Source organism: Mesoplodon bidens, assembly GCF_964165515.1.
Source record: "Mesoplodon bidens genome assembly, chromosome: 17".
Taxonomy (NCBI): domain Eukaryota; kingdom Metazoa; phylum Chordata; class Mammalia; order Artiodactyla; family Ziphiidae; genus Mesoplodon; species Mesoplodon bidens.
In genome coordinates this window covers 68252065-68276593 of record NC_138174.1, presented here as the reverse complement: position 1 = coordinate 68276593, position 24529 = coordinate 68252065, and the positions used below count along the sequence as shown (strand labels likewise).

The 24529-nt window shown below is 41.0% G+C and overlaps 1 protein-coding gene across 1 annotated transcript in view; it reads left to right on the top strand.

The window, feature by feature from the left end:
- Window positions 1-2144: 2144 nt before the first annotated feature.
- The window catches only part of NALCN (sodium leak channel, non-selective), a 261820-nt gene continuing 239435 nt past the window's right edge, over window positions 2145-24529 (top strand). Inside the window, exons 1-3 of the mRNA XM_081214587.1 lie at window positions 2145-2655; window positions 19325-19471; window positions 22348-22530. Coding sequence (XP_081070713.1) covers window positions 19364-19471; window positions 22348-22530 — 291 coding nt within the window. The 5' untranslated portion in view covers window positions 2145-2655; window positions 19325-19363. The remainder of the gene's footprint in view (window positions 2656-19324; window positions 19472-22347; window positions 22531-24529) is intronic.

The following is a 24529-nucleotide window of genomic DNA, read 5'->3' as shown; positions in this document are numbered from 1 at the left end:
AAGACAGTATGGAAACAAGACTAGGACCAATTTATCCACTGGAAAATATTAATGTAGAATAATACATCAGGTGAATATATTTCTCACACCTTTTAGAAATGTCCCTTGATTACTTGTGATCTTTAAGGAATAGATGTGTTTTGACAGAGTCAAGCTGAAAACATCTCAAAATCAACTTTGCAGGTTACCACTGAGATTAATGAGGTTGAATAGTTTTGGAGAGAAACCACAATGCCTATTTCTTAAAGAATCCTTTTATTTACTTGACATTGTCCAAATGGCTTCATCTTTCTTTCCCCTTGATAATATATTTTCTCATTTCTTTTTTCTCTCTGTAGATATCTTCCATGAGCAAAAGGGCTATTGAATTCAAAGAAACCTGTGTTAGCGCAAGATTCATTGACTTCAGAAAGTAGCCTAAATCTGACTTTATCTTCTTAAATTCTATTTTTTTTTATTTTGGGCCCAAACAGGTGCAATATTGTAATACCTGCAGGAATAATGTGATGTGAAATCAATGAACTTTCACAAGAAGCCTTGCTACTATGGTATTGGGCTTGAAGATATTGTATTATTTGCCAGGAGAGACTACAATCCGGAGAAAAACAGATTTCATAGGAGTTACCTTCACTCATGCAACTAAACAAGACTAGGAAAATATATGCATTTCTTATAATAAATTCATAATCAATAATTTCAAGTGGGTCCTTAAGATTATCAGTAATCATGTTCCCTAGTGCAGCCACTCCCCCACTGTCCTAGTTGACAATTTCCCAACTTATTTTTCCCTCAAACCTCCAACACATCCTTCCTCAATCTTTACCCTCACTTGATGAGTTTCTTCCTCTTTCAGTGAAATAAAAAATAAAATCAGAAGATAATTTCCACAAGCTCATGCCATCCAATTCCCCACCTCCCTGCATTTAGGACCTGACACTCTACCTTCTTTCCTGTTAATATGAATGAATGTATGAATCATCTGTGCTTCTTTGTCGGGCCAGCCCTCCTTTGTCTAGTGAGGCTCAACCCTCTCTTCTACTCAGGGACATGCTTTATTTACTCATCATCTTCTTGCATCACCAAGTTTTCCCCATCCACTGCATTAGCAAAAAATGTATTGTTATGCCTCCCATCTTAAAAAGAATAATGATTGTCTTTTCTCCACTTGCTCTTTCAGCTCCCACACCATTTCTCTCCAAATGTTTACAGCAAAACTCTTTGAAAGAATTGTCTATCTATAACTTCTGCATTCTCATCTCCCTGGCCTCGAAATGATTGTGTGTCCATTTTGTGTTGTGAAGAATATTTCCATATGGTTTCATTTGTTTAAAACTTAGCTTTTTATATAGTTGGTCTTTCTAAAATCTTCAGAAAAATATATTCCACATGGTTCTGTATTTCATGAAATGCTAATTATTTTTAAATTTCCTCTAAATAATAAAAAAGTGCTAACACTGGCCCAATGTGAATAGATTGTGCAAGGGTTTTTTTTTTTCTTTTTTGAATGATAAGTTAATTAAATATGCAGAACTAGAAATTTTATTTTAAAAATGTGTGTATGTGATTTTACTCCCATCTCTTGGACTATAATTTTGTAATAGGGAATTGTTCTTTGGTTTGGGGTTCTGATTTCTCTTCTAGAGGAAGTTTCATTCAGTTTTCTCTCTCCCTGTATTTATGTGCTGTGTGTGTATGATGCTTGTGAAGACAGGACCACACACAAGCACTAAATCACTGTCAAGGATTCTTGGTGGGTTTAATATCTGACTACAAAGCAAGATGCCAGCGCCTGAGTAAACTTTTCAACAAATGCAGCTGAGAGGATAATGTCCCCTGGGTCTGAGCAGGGTGCTCAAATTTCCAAGATTTCCGCAAACCTGCTCCGCTGGGAGCCCCAGGAAACATCAGGTGCAGCTTCCTGTCCGGGTATCCTTACAGCGCCTGGAGGTGACCACTTTTTGAATGGGCATCCAGCCTCATGCACATAACGAAAGATTTTAATGTTAAGAGAAAATGTAAACATGCTTAAAAGAGATCAACGTCACCGATGCCCTCATGATTTAGCAGTTTCATACACAAAGGTGAAACTAGTCCGCATCCTCAGATACTGGGTCCAGTAAGACAAGACTCCACGTACACGGGCCCCGCTCGCCTGTCCGCCGTGGCCCTACGTGTGCCCATCCCGAGTGCGCGACGAGCGCTCGGTGAGCACACCAGGGAGCACAGGAGGAGCAGCTGGTAGGGGAGAGCCCAGCTGCTGCTGCTGGGAGGCTGGGCCGGTGGCGGCGGCCGGAGACAAGGAACCTGATGGCACCGACCTTCCCGCTCCCCTCTGCCGTCTCCTCCCTTCAGCCCGGGGTGCCTCCAGCATCCCAACCCCTGCGGCAAAGCCAACTCTGATTTAAAAAAAAAAAAAAAAAAAGGGCAGAAAGAAAAAAATCCCTCCCCCCCGCCCCCGCCCTCGCCCTCGCCCCCGCCCCCGCCCTCGCCCTCGCCCTCGCAGGCCCAGCATCCCGGGTGGAGCGCGCCGCCGGAGCCGCGGAGGTGAGGGGCCGCGTCCCCGCGGTGGGTGCGCGCCCCGCCCGCCGCCGTCTGCCGCCCGCCGCCGCCGCCGCCGCCGTGGCACCATGACCGCTCTGAGCGCCGGGGTTACAGGTTAGTCACGGCCGCCGGAGGCCCGGGGGGGCGCGCCGGTCGCTCTGGTCCCGGCCGGGCGGCCCAGACGGGCCGTGGCGGGGGGCGAGGGCCGGGAGCGGGGCGCGGAGCGAGCGCCCCCCGGGCTGCGCGGGGAATGGGCGCGGGCGGCCGCGAAGCGCTCCCCTGCCCCCGCCGCGGGGTGCGCCTTCCCCGGCCTCGGATGCGCGCTGGATTCCCCGGGCCGCCAGACCTCGGCCTGCCCCGCCGGCACCCGGGGCCCAGGTGCCCGGGCTTGAGGCGGATGCGCAGCGCTCCCCGGGGCCATCGCGCAGGTGTGAGGGCCGCCTGCCTCGGCAGGTTTCCGGGCCGGCCTTGCCCACCCCGCCGCCAGGCTCCTGCGCGTCGCTCTGCGCTTCACATCCCTTCTTTTATGAATTGGCCTGTTTGAGTGGCTGTCATTAGGGTGGCCACACGGCGAGCAAAGCAGGGTCCTGCCAGAGCCACACCGTTTTGTCATTGAGCCCTTAAGAGACCGGTGTGGGTCTCCTGGCTGGAAACTCAAGGCGGGCCCAGAACCCTGAGCAGGGCTGTGTCTCTCGGACTCAGATTTTCCTCTTTCAGGGTAGCGTGATAAGTCTAAACGCAGGTCCTGATAAATGCTTGAAATATCATAGGGTAAATCTTTCAATTTTAGGCATAATTGTTCAGGGAATATACGATCAAGGATGCGTGTTCAGACACACTCAGGTTCAGGCCTCGGAAGGATGTGTTTTTAATCTCATGTTTGTACAGGCATCAGCTAGGCCTGGATTGCCCTGGCGGTGAGAGTTTGTGTACGAGGAGGTCCGGTTTGGCGAAGACCTTTAATAGGGATCAGGAAGTAACGGGTGGCTATTTTTTAAAAAAATTATGATTCATATTTTCATAGCTACAACTGTGACTTGAAATTAAATAGGAGAGGAGAGGTTGGCCTATGGCAGTTATCCGCAAGGCAGATATAGAGCAGGAATGGTGTTTTTTTTTTAACATTCAAAGATTAAGTTTCGACAGTTCTAAATAAAAATCATGGCTTCTCAATCCTCTACAAAAACAGCAAAAATGTATTTCCTAATTGGTGCGCTTTCGTTCTGTGGGCCTTTGATGTTGGATTTTCCATTCATCTCTAGTATATTTGATCTGGCTGTTGCTAAAACCAGAGTGAAGGAAAAGTCAAGTTTGAGAGAAAAATGAAAAAGTGAACAGGCTGGTTGGACCCACTTGGAGTTCATAGAAGATGTGACATTTTGGCAGAGTAGATGGTAACCGTACTAGGAGCTCTGCAAAAGTTGAAGACACGCCGTGTGAAATGGTGGTCAACTTTAGCTATGACATAGTCCAAAGAGGAAAAATATTACACTTGTAAAAGAAAAAATATCGACTTGAAATCGTAGCATTTGCTTGCGGTTTAGAGAATTGGAGTTTTGGGTACCATTTTTTTCTTCTTCTTTGGGTAGGGCATTTCTTTGAAATGAGTTCCATTTGCTTCTCTTCTCTTTCCTGCGTCCATTGTGAGTGTGTATATGTGTGTGTACACTTGGGCAGGCATGTACATATTTGTTTCATCCTTTATCAATGATGCTGTGATCATTTTAGAATTTTCATGGCTATGTGAATATACCCCAGGGGAAGAGTCGCAAGTTTGTGAAGAAAAAAAAAACAAAACATCTCCCCATAACATTGTATCCCAATGTAAACCAGGCGCTGGGCTAGGAGCTGGAGTTTCAATAAGGAAAAGAGATAGACCAGGACTTATGAATCTGTCAGGAAAGACAAATATGCAATCAAGTGGAGAGACAACGAGATAGCCTAGTTTCTAGTTTTGATTTGGAAACTATGACCTTCAGTCTAAACAAACTATAAATTGCCCCCCTCCCCGTATCAACACTTTGGAGGTTGTCATGTTATATGATTCTTACCTGTCTCAAGGACTTGCGCAAGAAGTTTTTACACCTTCAAAACTCGTTGTGTGCAAACTTTTAACATTTTAAAATTAATCCTTTCAATTTAAAAATAATTAGATATGAAAGAAATGACAGAAATGATTGTGAAAAGAGAATAAACAACCATAGTCCCAGTAACCTAATACAAAAGATTGTACTATCTGTGTATTTTAAAGACTATATGACGTTTGTGTAGCTGTGGTCATGTGTTGTACATTTTTTATGCTGTTTTTTCCATTTATTATTTGTCATAAGTATTTTTCATGTTTCTATACAATTTTCTTTCTTAAAAAATTATAAATGGCTATATAAGACTATGCCCTATGAATATAGGCTCACTTAACATGGCTATAACTCTATCATGGGATATTTGCTGTTTCCAGCTTTTCATCATCATAATGTCCTGATAGATAGTTAGAGTATAGGGATTTATTTCTATTGGAAGTTATTATTTTTCATGATAAATTCCAAACAGTGGTATTCCTGGAAAAAATGGATTATCTAAATTAAATAGATATATATTATATATAAATTTATGGAAATACATATTATAGGTTATGGATATGTACATAGCTCCAAGTTGACTTTCTAAAGGTTATAATTCTGAATAAGATGATTTATATGCTTTCTGAGGTAAATCTGCCTTCTTTTTAGTATTTGTGGATCATCTTCCCTCTTTTACAGGAATAATAGAAGAGAAAATATCTTGGATTTATGACCTTTGCACTATATAAAGACTTGACCTTTAACAAATTCATCTGAAATCCAGCTGATAAAGTATACCTCTTAGAGTAAAATCAAAGTAGGAATGCTATAAAAGTTGTAAAGCTGAATAAAAAGAGTAAGTAAATGCGAGGTCTTTTAGGAAAAAGTGATTTTTGAGCTCAGGTGTCTAATTCTGCTTTTTGCTTTCCTACTCAGACTTCAAATAAATGATCAAAGGAATTTATATAATGAGAAATCTGTGCCCTAAAGGTACAGAGAGAAGAAGACCGTTTGTTCCTAGGCTGTCAACCCTAAGGCATTTCTTGTAGATTCAGTACCGATGGAACTGGGCTCATGAAACTGATGGGTAAAACTAAGGTTCAGGTCACAATTCCCTTTCTCAGAGATTTGTACAAAAAATAAGTAACAGAGCTTCTGCAGAAGCCCTTAATGTGAAGGGGTGAAGGTTAAAGGTGGAGCATTCTATTGGTAAGACGGAATTCATTGACTTCTGAGGCAGTTTCTCCATGAGACCCCAGGGCAAGGGCAGCCACACCAAATAGAATGTGCTCAGATGACAGGGACTGACCCTGTGAGTCCAGAGGTTGGGGCAGGAGACGGGGTTCCGGGGAGGGAGTCCAGGAGAATTAGAAGTATGAGAAGTCAGAACACTGCAGCCAAGGGAATCATTTATGCAGAGATCAAGAGTGAGACTTACCTCCGGTTATGCAAAGGAAGGAGATGAAAAGAGGACTTTGTTTGGGGCAAGGATGCCATATGTGGAAGACAGCCAACACAGACACACAAATAAGTGCTCTTCCTGATGGGGAGAACAGAGCAAATGGAACACAGGCCTTGTTCTAAGGGAAATATAATAATTATTTTGTTTTAGATGGAAAGATATTCAGATGAAGATGGGTTATCATGGACCAGGAAAAATTAATTAAAAGTAGCCCACGTGTAGATCTAGCCTGGTGAACACTTTGAATTTGAAAAATAAAAAAAGGAAAATATTCCATCAGTATTTTTATCAAGTTGAAAAAAACTATTCACAAGGGAAAATTTAGACTAGCTTCATTCTCCTCCTCCAAAATTAAAGGATCAGTAAAATACTGAAAGTGTGTAATTCTGAAAAATAGCAGAAGATTGTTCTCTTACAATACTAGTACGGATCAAAATGAAATATAAAAAAGATGAAGAAATACATATTAGGCACCTGCTACCAAAAGAAATAAAAGGTGAGGTAGAAGTATGTAAAAACAGAATAGTTCAAAAAAGAATTAAATGAGGAAAAAGGACCTTATAATAATAAAAGTTGCTATCTTTAATAAAGTTATAATTACAAGCTTTCTATATATAATACATCTACTAATTATCATGGCATTATAGTGTAGATAGCCAAAATTATTCTTGTGTGTATTCATTTTGGGCAACATGGTCCTTAGATGTAGTATTTCCTCAAAAGCTCTATGACCTACGATGGGATAAGGAAGCAGCATTTCAGCTTAGGAAGTAAAGAAAACAACAGAAAAGAACTAGAGAGGTGAAAAAAGAGCAGAATGTTTAAAAACATGAATGAATTCATGATGAAATAGAAAAGTTTTAGATCTGATGGAAAAAAAATAAAGCCCAGCATTCCAGTCTTTAAGGCCTATTAATGTATAGCTATCTATAGGAGGCATCAGTGTGCCAAGAACTAAGAATGAGGTCAAGAAGGAGAAAAATAAGAATGGGGGCCAATGAAGGAAGGTGTTGGAGAAACTGGGCATGAAACTCTAAGGATGGGTAACTGACCCCAGACTACAAGAATGGAAAAGGAGAGCTGGATGGTGATTTATCAATAGAACAAATGCTAACAGAACTTGGTGGCTGAACCAACAGAATGAAAGGGAGGGGTGGGTGAGGAATGAATCCAGGACCTCAAGTTTGGGTGATTGTGGGCATTTTTCCTCCTATTTGTAATGCCTAGGTAGAACAGTGAATCACTTCTTTATCTTTCAGTTAACTGTATCTGCAGGTTAAATCCTTTGCTTCTTTATTTTTTTATTAGTTCTTTATTGTTATTATGAAATCCACAGGAGATCAGCTTCACATATCACATTTGGAGTAAAGGAAGGATTTTTTTAAATTACTTATTATTTCTGAAAAGTACAAATTATGGAGGCCTGTGTCAGACAAGATACAAATTTGTATCAGACAAGATAAGTCAGTGATGGCTTAAAATACTATTGAGTATATGTTATAAAATTTGCCTGGGGTAAAAAAAAGGTAATTCAAGTATGGAAACTTCCTTGGCTATTCCTCCCAGGAGCTGAAGCTCAGAGAATAAGATAAATAGTGTAAATAGGGAAGTTAAATGTTCAGAACTAGAGCTTGTTGGATTAGTCTTTCCATTTCTCTCAATTCCATATGTCAATACTTTGTGGAGAAAAGAAATTTTAAACTCTGGGGAGCCTCAAAACAATTTTCTACTTTTTATTAAGTAAAAATTGAAAGCAATGTTAAAAGCTAGTTAGTTCAACTAGACAAATTGTTTTTGCTTTGTTCCTTTCAAGAAATGAATAGCCATATTCTAGACTAGAAAATTATGGTAGAAAAGTCAAGGAAAAACCAAATTTCTTAGTTGTCTTCTCATAAGACAAAAATGTATTCTTGTATATCAAATATATTCAAATATATTTCAAATATATTTAAATAGATCAAATATATTTTTGTGGAAAATTCTGAAGTTCTCTGAGGAAAACTTAGAATATACTTTATATACATTCAGTTATAGATCAAAATTTTTGTCTCAGATTTCTATTTTACCTTTATTATTTATACTAGTCTCTCGTATTTTTTCCCCCAATAACCAGTCTTGACTATCACCTATAATTTCTGTAGTGTCAAAATGCTCTTCTGAGCATCTAGACCAGTGGTTCCATCACTATCTCTTGAGTTCCATATCTCCAGCACTGGGAGAGTGTGTTAAGAATCACCTGGGGAGTGTTTTTTTAAAACATCATTTCCCATACTTTACCCTGCAAGGTTCTGTTTTAGTATGTCTGAGGTGGAAGATGCCCATGGTTGAGGGTGTTTACAAACCTCCCTAATGATTCAGAAGTTAACCATCTTTGGAAACTACTATTTTAAAACATTCACCACTGTCCAAATTTTGTGAATCCATATTACAAAATTAAACAACCACACACATACATAAATAGATAGCTCCTTTTCATACTATTTAACTACTGTATGGAAAAGTTTTGAAAACCACCGTTTTAACCATCCATCTTCTTTGTCCAACCATTGCAAATTCATTACAACTTTAATTAACTACAATAAAAAGAGACAATCTCCTTTTCTGATCTTTCATAATATTTAAATGATAGTAGCAGTTTCTTAAAATAATATGCCCGTCATTGGATGATGAAAACCCATGAAACTTCTGCCACGACCTGGAGGAAACTGGACCTTTCTAAAAAAATTATACCATCAGCCTGTGGTGATTTTTAACTCTGATACTCTTTTCTTAAAAATTTCTTACACCTACCTTGTACCCAAAATAACTCACAAAATTAAAAATGCATATCCTTTCTAAACTTGGGGTGAAAGGCTAGGGCTTGTTAAAAGGATTGACTGAATTTTCTGAGTAGAGAGGTTGGAAAGAGGCTGGTCAGCCTACATGTGTGAGCTGATTGCCTCATTTTGTAATCAATACAGTGATTTAGGAGACAAATACAACTTCTAACCCTCTCCTACTGATGGGCTGTTTTAGTTTGGCATGCAGGGTGCAGTGGTGTTGGGACATCATAGTCTATCCTGAATTCCTTTACCAAATCTAGTGATTTTTTTTTTTTTTTTTTTTTTTTTTTTGCGGTACGCAGGCCTCTCACTGTTGTGGCCTCTCCCGTTGCGGAGCACAGGCTCTGGACACGCAGGCTCAGCGGCCATGGCTCACGGGCCCAGCTGCTCTGCGGCACGTGGGATCTTCCTGGACCGGGGCACAAACCCTTGTCCCCTGCATCGGCAGGCAGACTCTCAACCACTGCGCCACCAGGGAAGCCCAAATCTAGTGATTTTTAAAGGTCATAGAAAATTCAATTTTCACAATGAAAAATGAAACAGAACTGAATCTTTGAGGAAGTAATGAGACTGTTTTGAAGTATTTGTAGAAAGAACTAGAAAAAAAATATGCTGCTTTTCTTTGCGATTTAGGAAGTAGAGTCAGTATAAAAAGTGGGGAACCATTTTCTGTTTTTAATCAGTGTGTTGACAAAAGGAAACGAGAGAAGAGCCTGCGGTTGGAGGTGGCGCTTTAAATGTTTCGCTTGCTCTGTTTGGTGGCCCATCTTGGGTGGCTCTTGCTATCCTGCTGAGACTGGACCACGCATGTAACACTGTTTTTGCAGGGCTGCATCCCGATTTAGCTAAGGCCAAGACGTAGACGAGAAAGCACCCAAATGAAAAGTGCATTTGGAGAGAGAGAGGCAGAGAGATACAGAAAGAGAGATTGCTGCTGGGATCTGGGGTCCGGTTTTAACGATGTTTTAGTTTGCCTGCTAAGTGATGTGCTCTGCTGTTGCTAAGGCTGACCTAGAACTCAGGCAGCTGCCTGCCTTTCCTCCAACCACTAGGAACCAATTAGAAGAAAAGATGCATCGCATTGGGCCAATTAAGTTTCAAGAGCAAAGGGTACTTTGGGAACAGGAGACACTTGCCCCGGGGCATTGCAGTCTAGGTGCTGCCGTGCTCTAATTTAGTTTCACTACTCAGACCTGGGAGAGGCCAGAACTTGGAGACTCCCCATCTCTGTTCGCTGGGGAAAGAGAAAGTTCTCTTCACAAAGCCCTGGAAAGGTCAGGTTGAAAGACAAGGACAACTGAATATCATGGGGGTAAAGGTCAGAAAGTGACCTTGGGTAAGGCACTCACGTTCTCTGAACTTAATTGTCATCTGTAAAAGAGGAATAACGGAGACACCTGTTTATCCGGGCGTGGGGAGCAGTTGATGAGATAATCCACTCAAAGCTCTTAGCCTCACACATGATAAATCCTCAGCAAATGTCAGGTGTCATTTGTTTATGCTTAAAAACTGATGATTTCCATATTTTACTTGTCTTAAAGAAATTACAATGAAATTCACCACTGTTGCAAAACATTTGAATTGTACAAAAGTTCTTGAAGTTAAAAAGTAAGTCAAATTCTCTGCCCATTCTCTCCCTCCCTCCCCTACCTCTGTTCTCCCAACAAAATGGACTCCCTGGGTTCTAAACTTGCTTCCAGTTCATGTGGATCTGGGCAAGCTTGCCTCAGACTTTTAATCTGCACAAAGGGGGTAATACTAAAAACTACATCAAAGAGGTATTACGACCTTGGAATAGTGCCTGGCACAGAGCCAGCTTTTGATAAATGTTTGCTCTCATCTTTCAAGTAAAAAAAAAAAGTGCATAATGCTTAAGCTTGATTCTCTTCTAAAATTATGTACAGTAATTTACAGACCACCATGCTACCCTGAGTTGATAAAATGCATAAAATTATGAGCAGCTTCAAGAGTGTGTTAAGAAATTTTATCATTGGAAGTCTCTTGGGAGATAATCTATTGCAAACTCCCAGATGGGATAGAAGTCCTTTCTGCAAACTGCACGATGTGTGTGTAGTCATTCTCTCTGAGAATATCCGGAAAGAAGTGTACCATTTCTTGGGATGGCCAAACACATTATTATGAGAAACTTTTAGATTAAACGGTTCTTTTGTTGAATAAACAGCTACCACTTGCTAACTTCTGATTGGTAGCTCCTATTTAGTCTGGATTTTCCTTGCTAGAAGAACAAAGAACATTACAAAACAGAATCACAACCCTGACAGTGCCCTGAGCTTTGCATTTTGACTATGACAGAAGGACTTCTCTCAATAAAGCTCTTCTTTCTGCCCTAATATAATCTCTGCAGAAAAACATACACTCTTTTACCCATGTATCATAAGTCAGATCTGTTTTCTATTTTTCATGTTCTCAGCACATTTGGTCAAGAATTTATGAGACTAAAACTAACTCTAAGAAATGAAGAAATCTGTCATCCTTAGGAAGTTAAGACAGCTGTCTCTTTACTACATGATGTAAGATTATCAGATGGAAGTTAGTAAATGCTTCTTTATGTGGTTTTTTTCCCCCACAATTTAGACAAAAGATGATAAAAGCATAATAGACTATTTCTAGGATTCATCCTGAAGGAAAAAGGCTGGGTACATGCATAATAACTTCAGCTATCTGAAAGTGACATTTAGATAGATCTGATGAGGCGTTTGATGATTTCTTACTAGAAAAAAGAATCGACACATTTTTATAAATGTGTGGCTGGAATAACTGTAATATGACTCATATAATACAAAAATGGATTCAGTTTTAAGAGAGGAGAATGTCTGTAGTATTTTTGCAAACAATAATCAATGCTAAGACAGTTTAGAATTACAAGGTTGTATGTTTAGAAAGTGTTGAGGGACTTCCCTAGTGGCGCAGTGGTTAGGCCTCCGAGCTCCCAATGCAGTGGGGCCTGGGTTCGATCCCTGGTCAGGGAACTAGATCGCGCAACTCAGAGTTCGCGAGCCGCAACTACGACCCAGTGCAACCAAATAAATAAATAAATATTTTTTTTTTAAATCACGCTTTAAAAATAAAAAGAAAAAATGTTGAAAAGTCGTTTTCTTTTTATTATCTATTTTATAATGTACTCAATTTTTGATTTAATAGTTCTGTGTATCACTTTGTCTTGGTTCATATCCTGGCTCATCTCTGTACCTAAGTTTCTTGATCTGTGAAGTGGTTCTTGTAAGACTCGAATGACATGATATATGACATGCTTAGAACCAGGCCTGGCACAGGAGAAGCCCTCAGTAAACATCTGTGTGGGAAGGAGTCTTTTACATGGCGGTCAGCTTAATTTGGGAGGAAATCAACTGATGAGCTCACTACTTTACCAAGGGGAATTTCTGTGTCTTCCAAAGCATTTCATCTCCTTTTTCTGGGTTTTTTGGTAGATTTCTGTGTGTGTGTGTGTGTGTGTGTGTGTGTAATTGAGGATTGTTTTCCTTTTTATAACGCATTCAGACTAGGGAGTATCTCTTCAGTTTTACATCACATTCGACCTGTATCACTTTCCCTTAAGCACTGTTGCTTGTTAAGATCCAGCGGCAGAGCATCACTGAACAGGAAACCCCGGGGTCGCTGGGGCCCAGCCTGGGAAAGCACCATGTGCCAGGCTGTCAAGGCTGTAAGAGGCGGGCTCGTGGAGGGAGGTGCAGGGTGCCCAGGCAGCACGGGACACCCGTCCTCGCTGCTCAGAGCTGAGCACTGAGTTGATCTGGGCTTGGAGAACTAGAGGACAAGTTTCAGACCCTCGAGATTGGGAGACAGGACACTCAGCTGGGCAGAGAGAGGTGCAGTCACCCCAGGCTCGGAGGCTCCAGGGTACCCGGGAGATGGAGGAAGGGCCAGTGTAGGTTAAGTGTGAGGCGGGGCAGAAGGATTTGGGGTAACAGAAAACAAGACAGAAATAGTGGGCTTTTCCTCCTAATTTAAAACCACGGCATAAAATGTTATGATTGTGTATTCATTTGTTCTGAATGGACATGTCCTCTGTCAGGCAGAAAATTTGGCCAGACAAAAACAGACAGTCTAACTTTAAGAACCAATGACATTTGTCAGCTCCAGCTTGAGGAATAAGCATCCCCTTTGGTCTTCACCTTGTTATTATGATGCGCTGAAGTACAGTGGAAGCTTTTAATATGCATACACCAGGCATATGGGGAAAGGCAGGAAACTCTTCTTGTTCCAATGGAGATACACAGGGTGGTTTGTTGTTTGGGGTTCTGTGGCCATTTAAAAAAAGAGGGAGGGGCTTCCCTGGTGGCGCAGTGGTTGAGAGCCCACCTGCCGATGCAGGGGACACGGGTTCGTGCCCCGGTCCGGGAAGATCCCACATGCCGTGGAGCGGCTAGGCCCGTGAGCCACGGCCACTGAGCCTGTGCGTCCGGAACCTGTGCTCCGCAACGGGAGAGGCCACAACAGTGAGAGGCCCGCGTACCACAAAAAAAAAAAAAAAAAAAAAAAAAAAGGAGACATAGAAACATTGAAATAAGAATTGTTTGTAATGCCCACATCAAAAAAATTGATAACATCGAATTCAGTTGTCTCCCAAAATATGTGGGTGATACCTTTCTCAACAACAAATTCAACATTGGTGCTTAAGCTAGAAGATATGCTTGTATCTGTTTGCCCAGTAAGGCCTTGCACATGTAAGGTTGTAAATGAGCTTAGGAGACCAGAAAGGCAAGGAAGGACAGATGTTTGAAGGTGGTATTTATTAATAGTTAGGGTTCTGTGCCTGCATATTTATTGACAGAGAAAGATTTCACAGGATACTGCTAGATGAAAAAAAAAAAAGCTGGTTACAAAACAACGTTTAAGCACAAATACTTAAAAATAAATATATGCATGGAAAACATAACAGTATATGGAAAAGAAGATACTAAAAGAGATACACTCCAGACTTCCCTGGTGGTCCAGTGGTTAAGACTGTGCTTCCACTGCAGGGGGCACAGGTTCAATCCCGGGTCTGGGAACTAAGATCCTGCAGGCATGACGTGCGGCGTGGCCAAATAAATTTTTAAAAAAAGATATACTCCGTATCCCATTGGAGAGTAAGCACTCCAGCTAAAGGAAATTTCAGGAGGAGAGAGAGCATATTTGATTATAGCTCTGCTGCGGCACTTCGCCTCGTGGCTGGCGCAACGTATGCACTCAACAAATACTTTGCCAATATAGTTGAGTGCCTAGAATTCCTGATGGTTCTCACTTTGTTTCTCGTTTTGTTTTTATATTTCTAATTTTCCTACCACAAAATTTTTGTGGAATGAGAATAAAATTAAAATAAAATGATTTTCTTCTAGTTTAATGTAAGGTTTAGGTATCTGAGGTCTAGGAAGGGACCAGTTGGTCGGCTGTCCTGGCTTGTTTGTGAATCTCGTTGTGTCTGGTAGCACAGATACAGAGGCACACTGGGGATCAACTATTCAATAGGAGGTGATGTGGAGCTAGCGACGAGGTAGTGAAAGAATAAGAAAACCAGCAGGTGGAGGTTGCAGAATGAGGGCAGAGTGGTCAGAGGCTCACCTTTAATTATCTCCTCTGCTTTTAAACTAAGTGTGTCTGCCGTGTCAGGAACATGGGGCATTCAGGAATTCCAGGAGGAACGAGACCAGGCGTGTTTTGCTACTGCTGAATCCACATCACCTAACACGATGGTTTGGATGATTTTTTTTTTAATGAATGCATTTATGTAAGCATGAATGAATGAAAAACCTTGGCTGGCAATGAAGGCCGCTCCGCCAAAGACAAAGAAGTAAAGCTTGGGGAGTGAAGTTGGAGGGATATTATTGAACATTTTGTTTTCTTAGTTTCCTTCCCAAATTGTGACGGCAGTGAGATAAAAGCCCACCCTTAAATGTATGTGTATCTTGGATGGGACAGTAGCTAAATGATTCCACTTGAACTTGAAAAGACCCCAGAGTTTGTGCACATAAATGACCAGAAGACGAGTTGTTGATTTCGATGTGTCGCCAGTTGTAATAACACCTAATGACTAGAAATAAATCAGTGACTTCTGTCTTCCTTGGGGGCTTTTTAGAATAAAATAGATGCTGTAAGTCTGCTGGAGTGGTATGTTTCTCTCGTCTACATTTTTATTCCCAAACATCAAATCTTTCAGGTGTAACAAACAAATCACATGTAGAGACAAAAACCCTTTGTGAGTTAAAGTAGGGAATAGGGAGCACCGATGTGGAATTGGCAGCAGACGACAGAGGGGATACAGCTGGAAAAAGGTGCTGAAGCAGCTGAGAAAAGTTGGAGGATGGCAGGCAACGGGGTGTTTGCCCGACTCAAGTGGAGTGTGTGGGTGTGAGTATGAAAGAAACGCAAGTGAAAATCCCTGGCTCTCAGTGTCCTTGAAACATAAGGTTAAATAAGCTCCAGGAATGCCTTGCTCTTCCCATCACATGTCACGGTGCCTGGTACCGCAGTGGATTTGTAGTATTTTCTGTGTGAATGAATGAATGGGAAACAGGATAAGGGGAGGTTGCCTGGGTTACAGGAAAGACCATCTCAGTGTGTTGGGAAGCTGATTCTAATATAAAAGACAGGACATATTAGAAAGGGTGATGTCAGGAATTCCCTGGTGGTCCAGTGATTACAATCTGTGCTTTCACTGCCCGGACCAGGTTCGATCCCTGGTTGGGGGACTAAGATCTTGCAAGCTGCACAGCGTGGCCGGAAAAAAAAAGGGGGTGATGTTTGTGACCATCCAGACCTGAGGTCCCATGGCCTGGAATGGGCTCTAGTAATAGGGATAAAGGGAAAGGGGCCTTGGACATACGTGGAGTGAGGAAGGAGGAAAGAAGTCACCAGTGAGGATCTGTGACGAGGGAATCTGTGCACGTGTGGAGACCTGCCTGCGGGGACTGGGAAAGTTCAGGGCAGTAGGATCTGGGAATTGAGAGGAAGGGGTGAAGTAGAAGTATGTCGGACCGGTAGCACCTGTCCTGTTGATTTTCAAGTGATGATGGTGTTGGCATGGCTACAGTTGAGGGAGTAGCCACGTAGGTACATGACTCAGTAATAGGAGCTGCTGGCCATCAACAGATGGTGATGGAAACTGTGGGAACAGATGCTCATTTGAGGGGTTAAGTACAGAGGACAGGCACACAGGACAGCAGGTAAAGGACATGCTAGAAACCATAATGTAGAAGATGGAAGATTCAAAAGACGAATGCAAACCCAAGAGAGTTCCAAGGAGAAGAAAAGACCAACAGGGTTGCAAGTACCTCACAGCTAAAGAAAAATGAATATATTTACTTTTGGTCCAGAGAGAGCTGGGGTGACCTGAGGAAGTAAAATATTGCTGTCACGGACTACAAAACTGGATTTTAACCATTTAAAAGAGAGCCATGAACCAAAGTGTCTTTTCTCCCTGAGTTGCCACTAGCTGTTTCCAAGTAAAAGATTCACCAATGAACATATTATAACTGTGCAGCCTCCACCCACTGTTGAACTATTTAAATACCAGCTACTTTTAATAAGTATGAGAAAGCAACTGAAAACCCCGCTTGTCAAACTTAGCACACTGCCTTATGAAGGACACTTCTGTAAACAGAGAAAAAAGCATCGTGTTATAAGTACATGATAGTGATAGGACTAAGATACACAGAAGCAATTTCCCATCAAAATAATAAGCGTACCTAGGATACTTAAATATTCCTCCTGGTCTTTATCAGGGGAATAATAGGTTTGCTGTACTCAGTTATATTGATTCAACATGAATGAATGTGTATGACAATATTTCTGTATATAAAGGAAAATGATTACAATTAATTGCCTCAAATTAATTTTGGATTCTTCATATATTTGTAACTTGAACTTACTTAATATTATTAAATCAGTTATAGGTTCAGTGATTTAGGAGCTAGTTGTTGATAAATACATATTTGTTGAGTTTTAATATATATGTGGATTAACCAGGTTTTCCTGGGCACTGTTTGATTTGGTGACACTTTTGTATTAGGTAAATTTTGAAAGTGGATGATAACTAATGTCATTCATTGTAGTTGCACTGTTTTGGGGGCTCAAATATAGCCGTCGTGGGGATTTAAAAAAAAAATAAATTCTGGATGTCTACTTCTCTAAGATAACAAATCCATAATCAAAAATCGGTTTTGCTCCAGATGGAATATTAGTAATACAAGGTGCATGGAATTCATATGTGAAGATTTCACATTTATACATCAAATTTTTTTGAGACCTTAACTTACAGCCAGATCACAGACCAATAAATGGCCATTCATAAGCTTCCACTGGCTCAGTGGAAAGGTATTATGGCTAGTAGCTAGGCCTATACATTTTTCTTGTATCATCTTTGAACTACATTGTAAAACCTCTCTTTATTTCCTCCTTTGCGTTGTGTAATCTTGAAGGATTTCTAAAAGATTCTGTATCCAGTTGTTGGGTACATAGGAGACTGTCATTCAAGAAGCATCCTAAATTGAGGCCACCAGATGTTCCCCCACACACACAGTAAATCTGAGAACAAGCATAATTTGAATATTCTGCATATATTTACATATCAATGTCAAGAGTCCCTAACTACAATTATGTAAAATAAAATTAATTAGTGCAGCCTCCTGCAAAACCCATATTCAAATCCAATATTCAGGGCAAGGCAGCCTGGAAATACCTAGCACATCTTAAAGGCAATTAGCTTCATTTCTTCTGGGAATAAGAGGGCCAGGCAGATGCCCCTACCTTGGTGCATCAAGGAGAACAGACATAGAGGTAGGTGCTCGAACACAGGGAATCGGATCAAAGGCGATTGGTCCTGAGCTTCCGTGTTCTCTTTCCCAGTGAATGTTGCACACATGTACACAATCTGCAAACACATTCTTGTTCTTCTCCTGCTCCCGCGAGGATTGCTTGGCACTCTCTGACCTTGGTTAGGTTTCTGTCTCCAGCCCCAAGGAGCAGCAGAGAGCAGAGCCAGCGCACCTTCCTGGGGATAGAACTACTGCATTTGCCTGACTCGGCGTCGCCATGGCTGTGTGCTGCCTGGAGGACCTTTACCTTCCCTTACCTGCCTTTAGAAATTCTCCTAATCATTGCTCAGCACCAGTTGGGTCTACTACGAACACCACAGACTTTGTGGTCAGAGCTTCTTTTAAAACCTCAAGTTTGCTTTGGTGACCTTGGTTGCTGCCTCGAGACTGGACTTCCTCATGCTTGCATAAAAAGACAAGATGTTTCCTTTCTTCCACCAGTTGTAAAAATTAAATATCATTGCTAAGTGCCCCAAACATAGTTCATATCCAGAAAATGTTAGCTCTTCTCCTTCCTTTAAGACTCAAGCCAGGGACTTCCCTGGTGGCACAGTGGTTAAGACTTCGAGCTCCCAATGCAGGGGGCCTGGGTTTGATCCCTGGTCAGGTGACTAGATGCCACATGCATGCTGCAACTAAGAGTTCATATGCCACAGCTAAGGAGCCCGTGAGCCGCAACTAAGATCTGGCACAACCAAATAAATAAATATTTTAAAAAACCCAAAAAGATTCAATGCAGGTGTTAATCAAAGGAGAAGTCTCTGTGGGTGCAGGGGTGATCAGGCACCGCCTACTTTTACAGTATCTCCTCCCACATTTTTGCACTTATATTTGCTACTTGTGTCCTGAGGGCCCAACGTGTAGCTGCTGGATTGTGGCTGGTGGTAGAGATGGCTAAAGGGAGGTGACATGTATAGCAAGATGGGGATGACTCAGAATTGTGGAAATCTAAGTGGAAAGTGGGCATTTCATCGTACCCCTCTTCAGTATGCTTTGGGTTTACTTCAGGGTTGGTAGAAGAATTGATATAGTTACAAAATTCATAAAAGAAAAAAACGCTTTATTTAGAGTAGATTCTGCCCCATTCTCTCTGGCTCCTATCCACTATGGCAAGGACAAAATATTGTTGGAAATAAATGTTGTCTGTGAGTGTCACACTAAATTAACCCCAGGGGAAAATTCTGAGAATGATCTGAGTAGTTTATCTGGATTGGTCAGCTGTGCTCTGGCACAGACCACCTTTAAGTGGAGACAGCTCTAGGTATATGAACATAGACCTCAAACCATTTCGTATTAATATGTGAACCCTAAGAGACAAAGCTATTTTACCCCAGTTCATCTAGACCCCAGTGGTCTCTGAAGTAGCACACAGAATGTTGTATGACGTGCACAAGACGATCTGTTGGCTTGAGAGAAAAAAATTCAAGTTTTTTTATTAACTTTTATCTCATCCTTTAAAAATTTCTAGCTGCATGTATTGATTATATACAGTACAATAGAACAGGGGTGTAATTAACAAATGCCTCGGCATGCGTGGGAGACTGTTTTTGTGGTTAGGGTAAGGATGGTTTAGGGCACTGACACACTCTCCATTTCCTCTTGCAGACTGTGGTTTTGAACTTGCTCCCCAGAGCTAACTTCAGCATGCTCAAAAGGAAGCAGAGTTCCAGGGTGGAGGCCCAGCCGGTCACTGACTTTGGTCCTGATGAATCTCTGTCGGACAACGCAGACATACTCTGGATTAACAAGCCAGTAAGTTTCTTTCCGGAAGTGTGGCGAGGCCCACGCCGATATAAAGGAAATTTGATTCATTTAATTCAAAACTCATGTCGCTTTGGCTTTGAAATGTCTGAACTGCAGTAGAACGTGGATGAGTCTTGGAGTCTGGAGGTTGAGAACAATCCCGATGAAATAATGAGGTGCTGCTGTGAGTTATTCACAGAGGAAGGCATGAGAGGTGGTCTGGCGCCCCCTCCTCCCCTCAGGGCCACGAAATGTAGAGTTAATACCACTTCTCAGGTTGACCCAAAGCTGGAGACCGAGGTGAGGGACCTGTTCGACCAGACTTCCTTTCCTTACCTTCTCATGATGCAGGGGCCTGAGAAGATAATCAGATGTTTGGAATTAAAGGTCTCCTTCTGAGTTGCACGGAAAGGTTAATGAGATAGTGGATAGTGTTTCTGAAGAATTTTGTCACCTTCTCTGCCTAATTAAGCTGATGGGAACTTGAGGGGAAGCCTGGCTACACCAAGTGTCATTGTACACGAGACAGTCTAGCAGCCAGAGCTGGGGTGGAAGGCATAGTCACAGGGCTGGGAAGCTCAGCTGTGGGATCCTGAGTGGTGTAAACTCCTTTCTCAAACCAGCAGCAGGGGCTGAATTCAGGAAATGAACCACTACTCTCGCAGTGCTTGCCTTTCCCTTGACCTTGACCATGATAAAGATGATCGGCCTTGGTCCCCCTGCCCTTTCCCGTCTAATCTGTCCTCAAGACTGCTTCTTGCCTGCTCACATTTCTTTCCACATTTCCGTGTCTGTTTACGTCACCCTTCTGCTTTACGATCATTGAAACATCCCTGTTACCTACAGTGCAAATCAAAATGCGTTAGTATCACATGCAAAGCTCTTTATATTGTGGTTCTAACTTGTTCAGCAACTGCCCTTTCCTGCATCTACACACACTCTGTTCACTTGTCGGTGGCTTCCTGCTCCTCCGAGATGTTCAGCCAGTTCACATTGTTTCCTTTGCCCGGAGACCCTTTCCCAGCAGCTCAGATGAGTCACATCCCCCTCACCCATGAAGGTTGGCTCAGATGTGACCCCTGCCCCCATCCACTCTGAGTTTCCTCCTTTGACCCTCCCCCACCACAGATGGAATGAACCTCTTCTCTTTCCACTTCTCCTACTTTATATGTAAGTAGAAATGATATTGTATATAAATATCTATGTTATGCATATCAGACTGAAAGTAGTGATGAGTCAAAACTGTGTTGTTTCCATTTGTGTGTCCTCAGAGCCCAGCATAATTTCTGACACATAGTAGGTCTTCCATTCACGTCTAGAGAGTTTGAACGGAATAGACAATAAAGCAGTCGCTAACTTTTTCTTAGTATCCACCACACACAGAGCTTTCTGAGAACTTCTGAAGAAGGTAGTTTTATAGAGGTAGGCGTGTAAACACTAACTAGAATGATTAATGCTTAATGAGAATTTATTCTTTAAATTCACGACAGTTTTGTTGTGGGAGAACCCATCTTTTGAAACTCTTGTGTAATTAGATCCTTTGTGTTGGAGGCCCAGATGGGGCTAAATTTACACACTGATGTTCATTGAAGCACTTCCTAATTGCCATGAAAAGAACATCAACTTTTAAAGTTAATCATCAGTGACTTATATGGTATGGAATTAGCAGCATTATGTCTTCATGCAAATATTACAACTGTCATTAATATTATAACCCACTCACCAGCCTACAAGGGTCTGAGTCTCCTCAAAGTTCTGACAATTTTTCTGTTTCTCATTGTGGGTGCTTGCTAGCTTGTGTAGCTACAGAACCATCTACTATGAAACTAAAACATCTTCTTTCAGGGGGAGTATATTAAAGGATTAATGTGACTGCATATATATATACAGGGCAGTCAATAAATAACACATTGAAATTACGTTTAAGAATTGTGTACTAACTGATTAGCTAGCAATATAAATTGTGTAGGTTTAGCATGCAAATGCATTAATATTTTTTATCCTAGGTATTAGTTTTCATATAAGATGTTATACATGAGTAATTTTATGTCCTACACATATACAGATGTATACACACACATTTATCTTTTTAATTCCCACTTCTATAGGTTGGGGTTAAGGCAAGTCTTCAAACAGCACGTGCACTGCCAGAATTGCACACAAACTTATTTTTTGGCATTTTAGGAGAGATATCTGGGCTAAATTTTTATAAAACATGTTCTCCAAAGTAAAGAGGAAAGTCCATTTATTATTAAGCTTTGAAAATATAGGATGAGAGCAGATTTTAAGATATATTTTTATACAAGGGTGTTACATATAAGATAAAATAGAAAGAAAACCCTTCTTATGGAATATGTATCAATTTATTTTAAGAAGCATTTGAGGTCTACTAGGATAGGCCACTGTGCTAGATTCCAGGAAGTTACAATAAATATGGTCCCCGTTTCTAGGTGCTCATAATACATAAAAACCTATGAAAGTAATAGCATATCACTTTTCTATCAATACATATTTTGATTGAATCAGAATCTCCCTATATTATGGCCTTATGCCCTGGTAAGTATCAGAGCCATTGGGGTAGCCTGACCTGGTTCACATCGAAGCTTTCGCTTTTATTAATGCAGGGCCACAGACAAGCCCCCTAACCTTCCTGAGTCTTAGTGTTTTCATATGGAAATTAGGCTGCTTTGAGAATTAAGGGATGTAAAATACGTGAAAACATTTAGTACGTTACAAGTATTTAACGTGTTAGTTTCCTTCTTCCTTTTCTCCCTACTGGTGAAATATTTCCATCTCGCTATTACGTTTTCCAAATAGCATGGTTCATAACACAAGTTTAGGATATTTCATGGCATCAAGATAGTAACTCTGGACCATCTCTGCAGTGTGTTCATTCTCTGCTGCGCATCTGTGCCATCATCAGCGTCATTTCTGTCTGCATGAACACGCCCATGACCTTCGAACACTACCCTCCTCTGCAATACGTGACCTTCGCCCTGGACACCCTGTTGATGTTTCTCTACACGGCAGAGATGATAGCAAAAATGCACATCCGGGGGATTGTCAAGGTGAGTGTTTCCGTGTTATTTAAGCTAAAAACCAAAGTGCATTGAAAATCTAAGTCAGTTTAATGCTTTCACATTAATTTCAGTCAAACAAAACGTCTCTTTATTTTATCGATATTGAAGTCTTTTTAAAAAGGGTATAACTCCAGATGTTGGTGAAAATATAATACATTAAGAATAATTAAATAGTGAAGTCAATTGTGTAAGGCACAAAGTCTTGGAATATCTGAGAAGGAGCTAGATGGCCCCACTGCTGACTTCGTGAAGGCCAGAGGAGGGTCTTTCATGCCACCTACGGGGTGAGCACGCCACCTAGCCCAGGGAGGCACCTGTTGGTTCATGGAACGCAGAATAAACGTCATGTGATAAATTTGCCGTGCGATGGTAATCAGCCGGATGTCATTCGCGTGAGGCATTCTGAACATATTAAGAGGGAAAAAGAAAGGACTTGAAATGGAAAGGAATTCCAGGACTGTAACACAAGAAATGTGTAACATGAAATCGGCACCGTTGGGAGACAATAAATAAATAAATAAAAGGAAAAGGAAAAGAAAAAGAAAAGGAAGAAAATTTCTGTCCTGGGATATCTCTTTCTTTTGTAACCCCAACCTTCACAGAGGATTTTTATTTATTTATATTTTAACCTTCATTAAAAATATGTAGATGATGCTGTCTTTAAAGTATTTCAAATTGTACTATTTAGAGAGACAGTGGTATAATGAAACAGCAGAATGGGTGTTAGGGTCTGACAAGTGACCGATTTGACTCAAATCCTAGCCTTTTCTTTTACTGGCTGTATCGGCATCTCAAGTGAGGTGATTTTGATGATGAAGGGCCTTATTTTGTATAAGGGCTTCAAGACTTTAACAAGATGATGCTTAAGATATAGTTATTGGGTCAATTTTTTTGCTTCTCTTTACAACAATTCATTGTGTGCTATCTTTAAAAGAGGGGGTTCACAGTCAATGCACTACTTTTTTCACTCTTAACTTTTTAAAAACTTTTTATTATGGAACTTTAAAAATTTACACAAAAGTAGAGATTATAGTTGTAATGAATCCCTCTAACTCAGCATCAACAGTTATCAGTATTTGCCCAGTTCTAATTCATTTTAAAGCAAATCTGAGAAATCAGGTTATTTCAGAGACAACTTCTTATGCATCGCTGACTGACAAAACCTTTGTTTTTACATATTGCATCTAGCACAATTAACAATAATTCCTTAATGTAGGCTAACACCCCATCCATATTCATAATTCCCCAGGTGTCTAAAATATATTCTTTTACAGTTAGCTTCTTTGAATCAGGACTCAAAGAAGCTGTACAAAGTGTATTTGTTATATTTTAAAATCTCATTTAAGTCTCTTTAAATCCTTTAGGTCTCAGCCCCACATGCCCCGCAAAAAAATTTTCCATGTCATTGATCCATTGGGAAAGTGAGTCTTTTGTCTTGCAGAATGTTCTACAGTCTAGGTTTGGACAATTGCTTCCTGGTGGCTCTATTTAATAGTTTCTGTTTACTCCATATTCCCTGAACCTTTTTGACTGTTGACCAGTAATGTACATAGGTGTCTCTTTCACCATGTGGTCACCACAAAACAGGTTGTCAAACTTCTGGATATTTGCCAATCTGTTGGGTGCCAAATGATAACTCAGTGTGGTTTTAATTTGCATTTCCGTTTGACGAGTGAGGTTGAACCTGATTCTATGTATATAAAGGCCATTTTCAAGTTGTCATTATTTTTCACTCAAATTCTGGGCACTTTTTGTGTGTTAGGAATATTAGCCCTTTATGATGTAAGTTGCAGTTATTTTTCCCCATTTGTCATTGCCTTTGGCTCTGCCTGTGGTTATTGGTACCACACACACTTCTTCCTGTCCCAGATCATGGGCAATCTTTCCATTCTATCAAGTCTGCTCCACACCTTAAAGGACTGTTTTATAGTTTTCCTCATGTAGATTTTGCACGTTTTTTGTTATATTTATGCTCAGATATATTTTT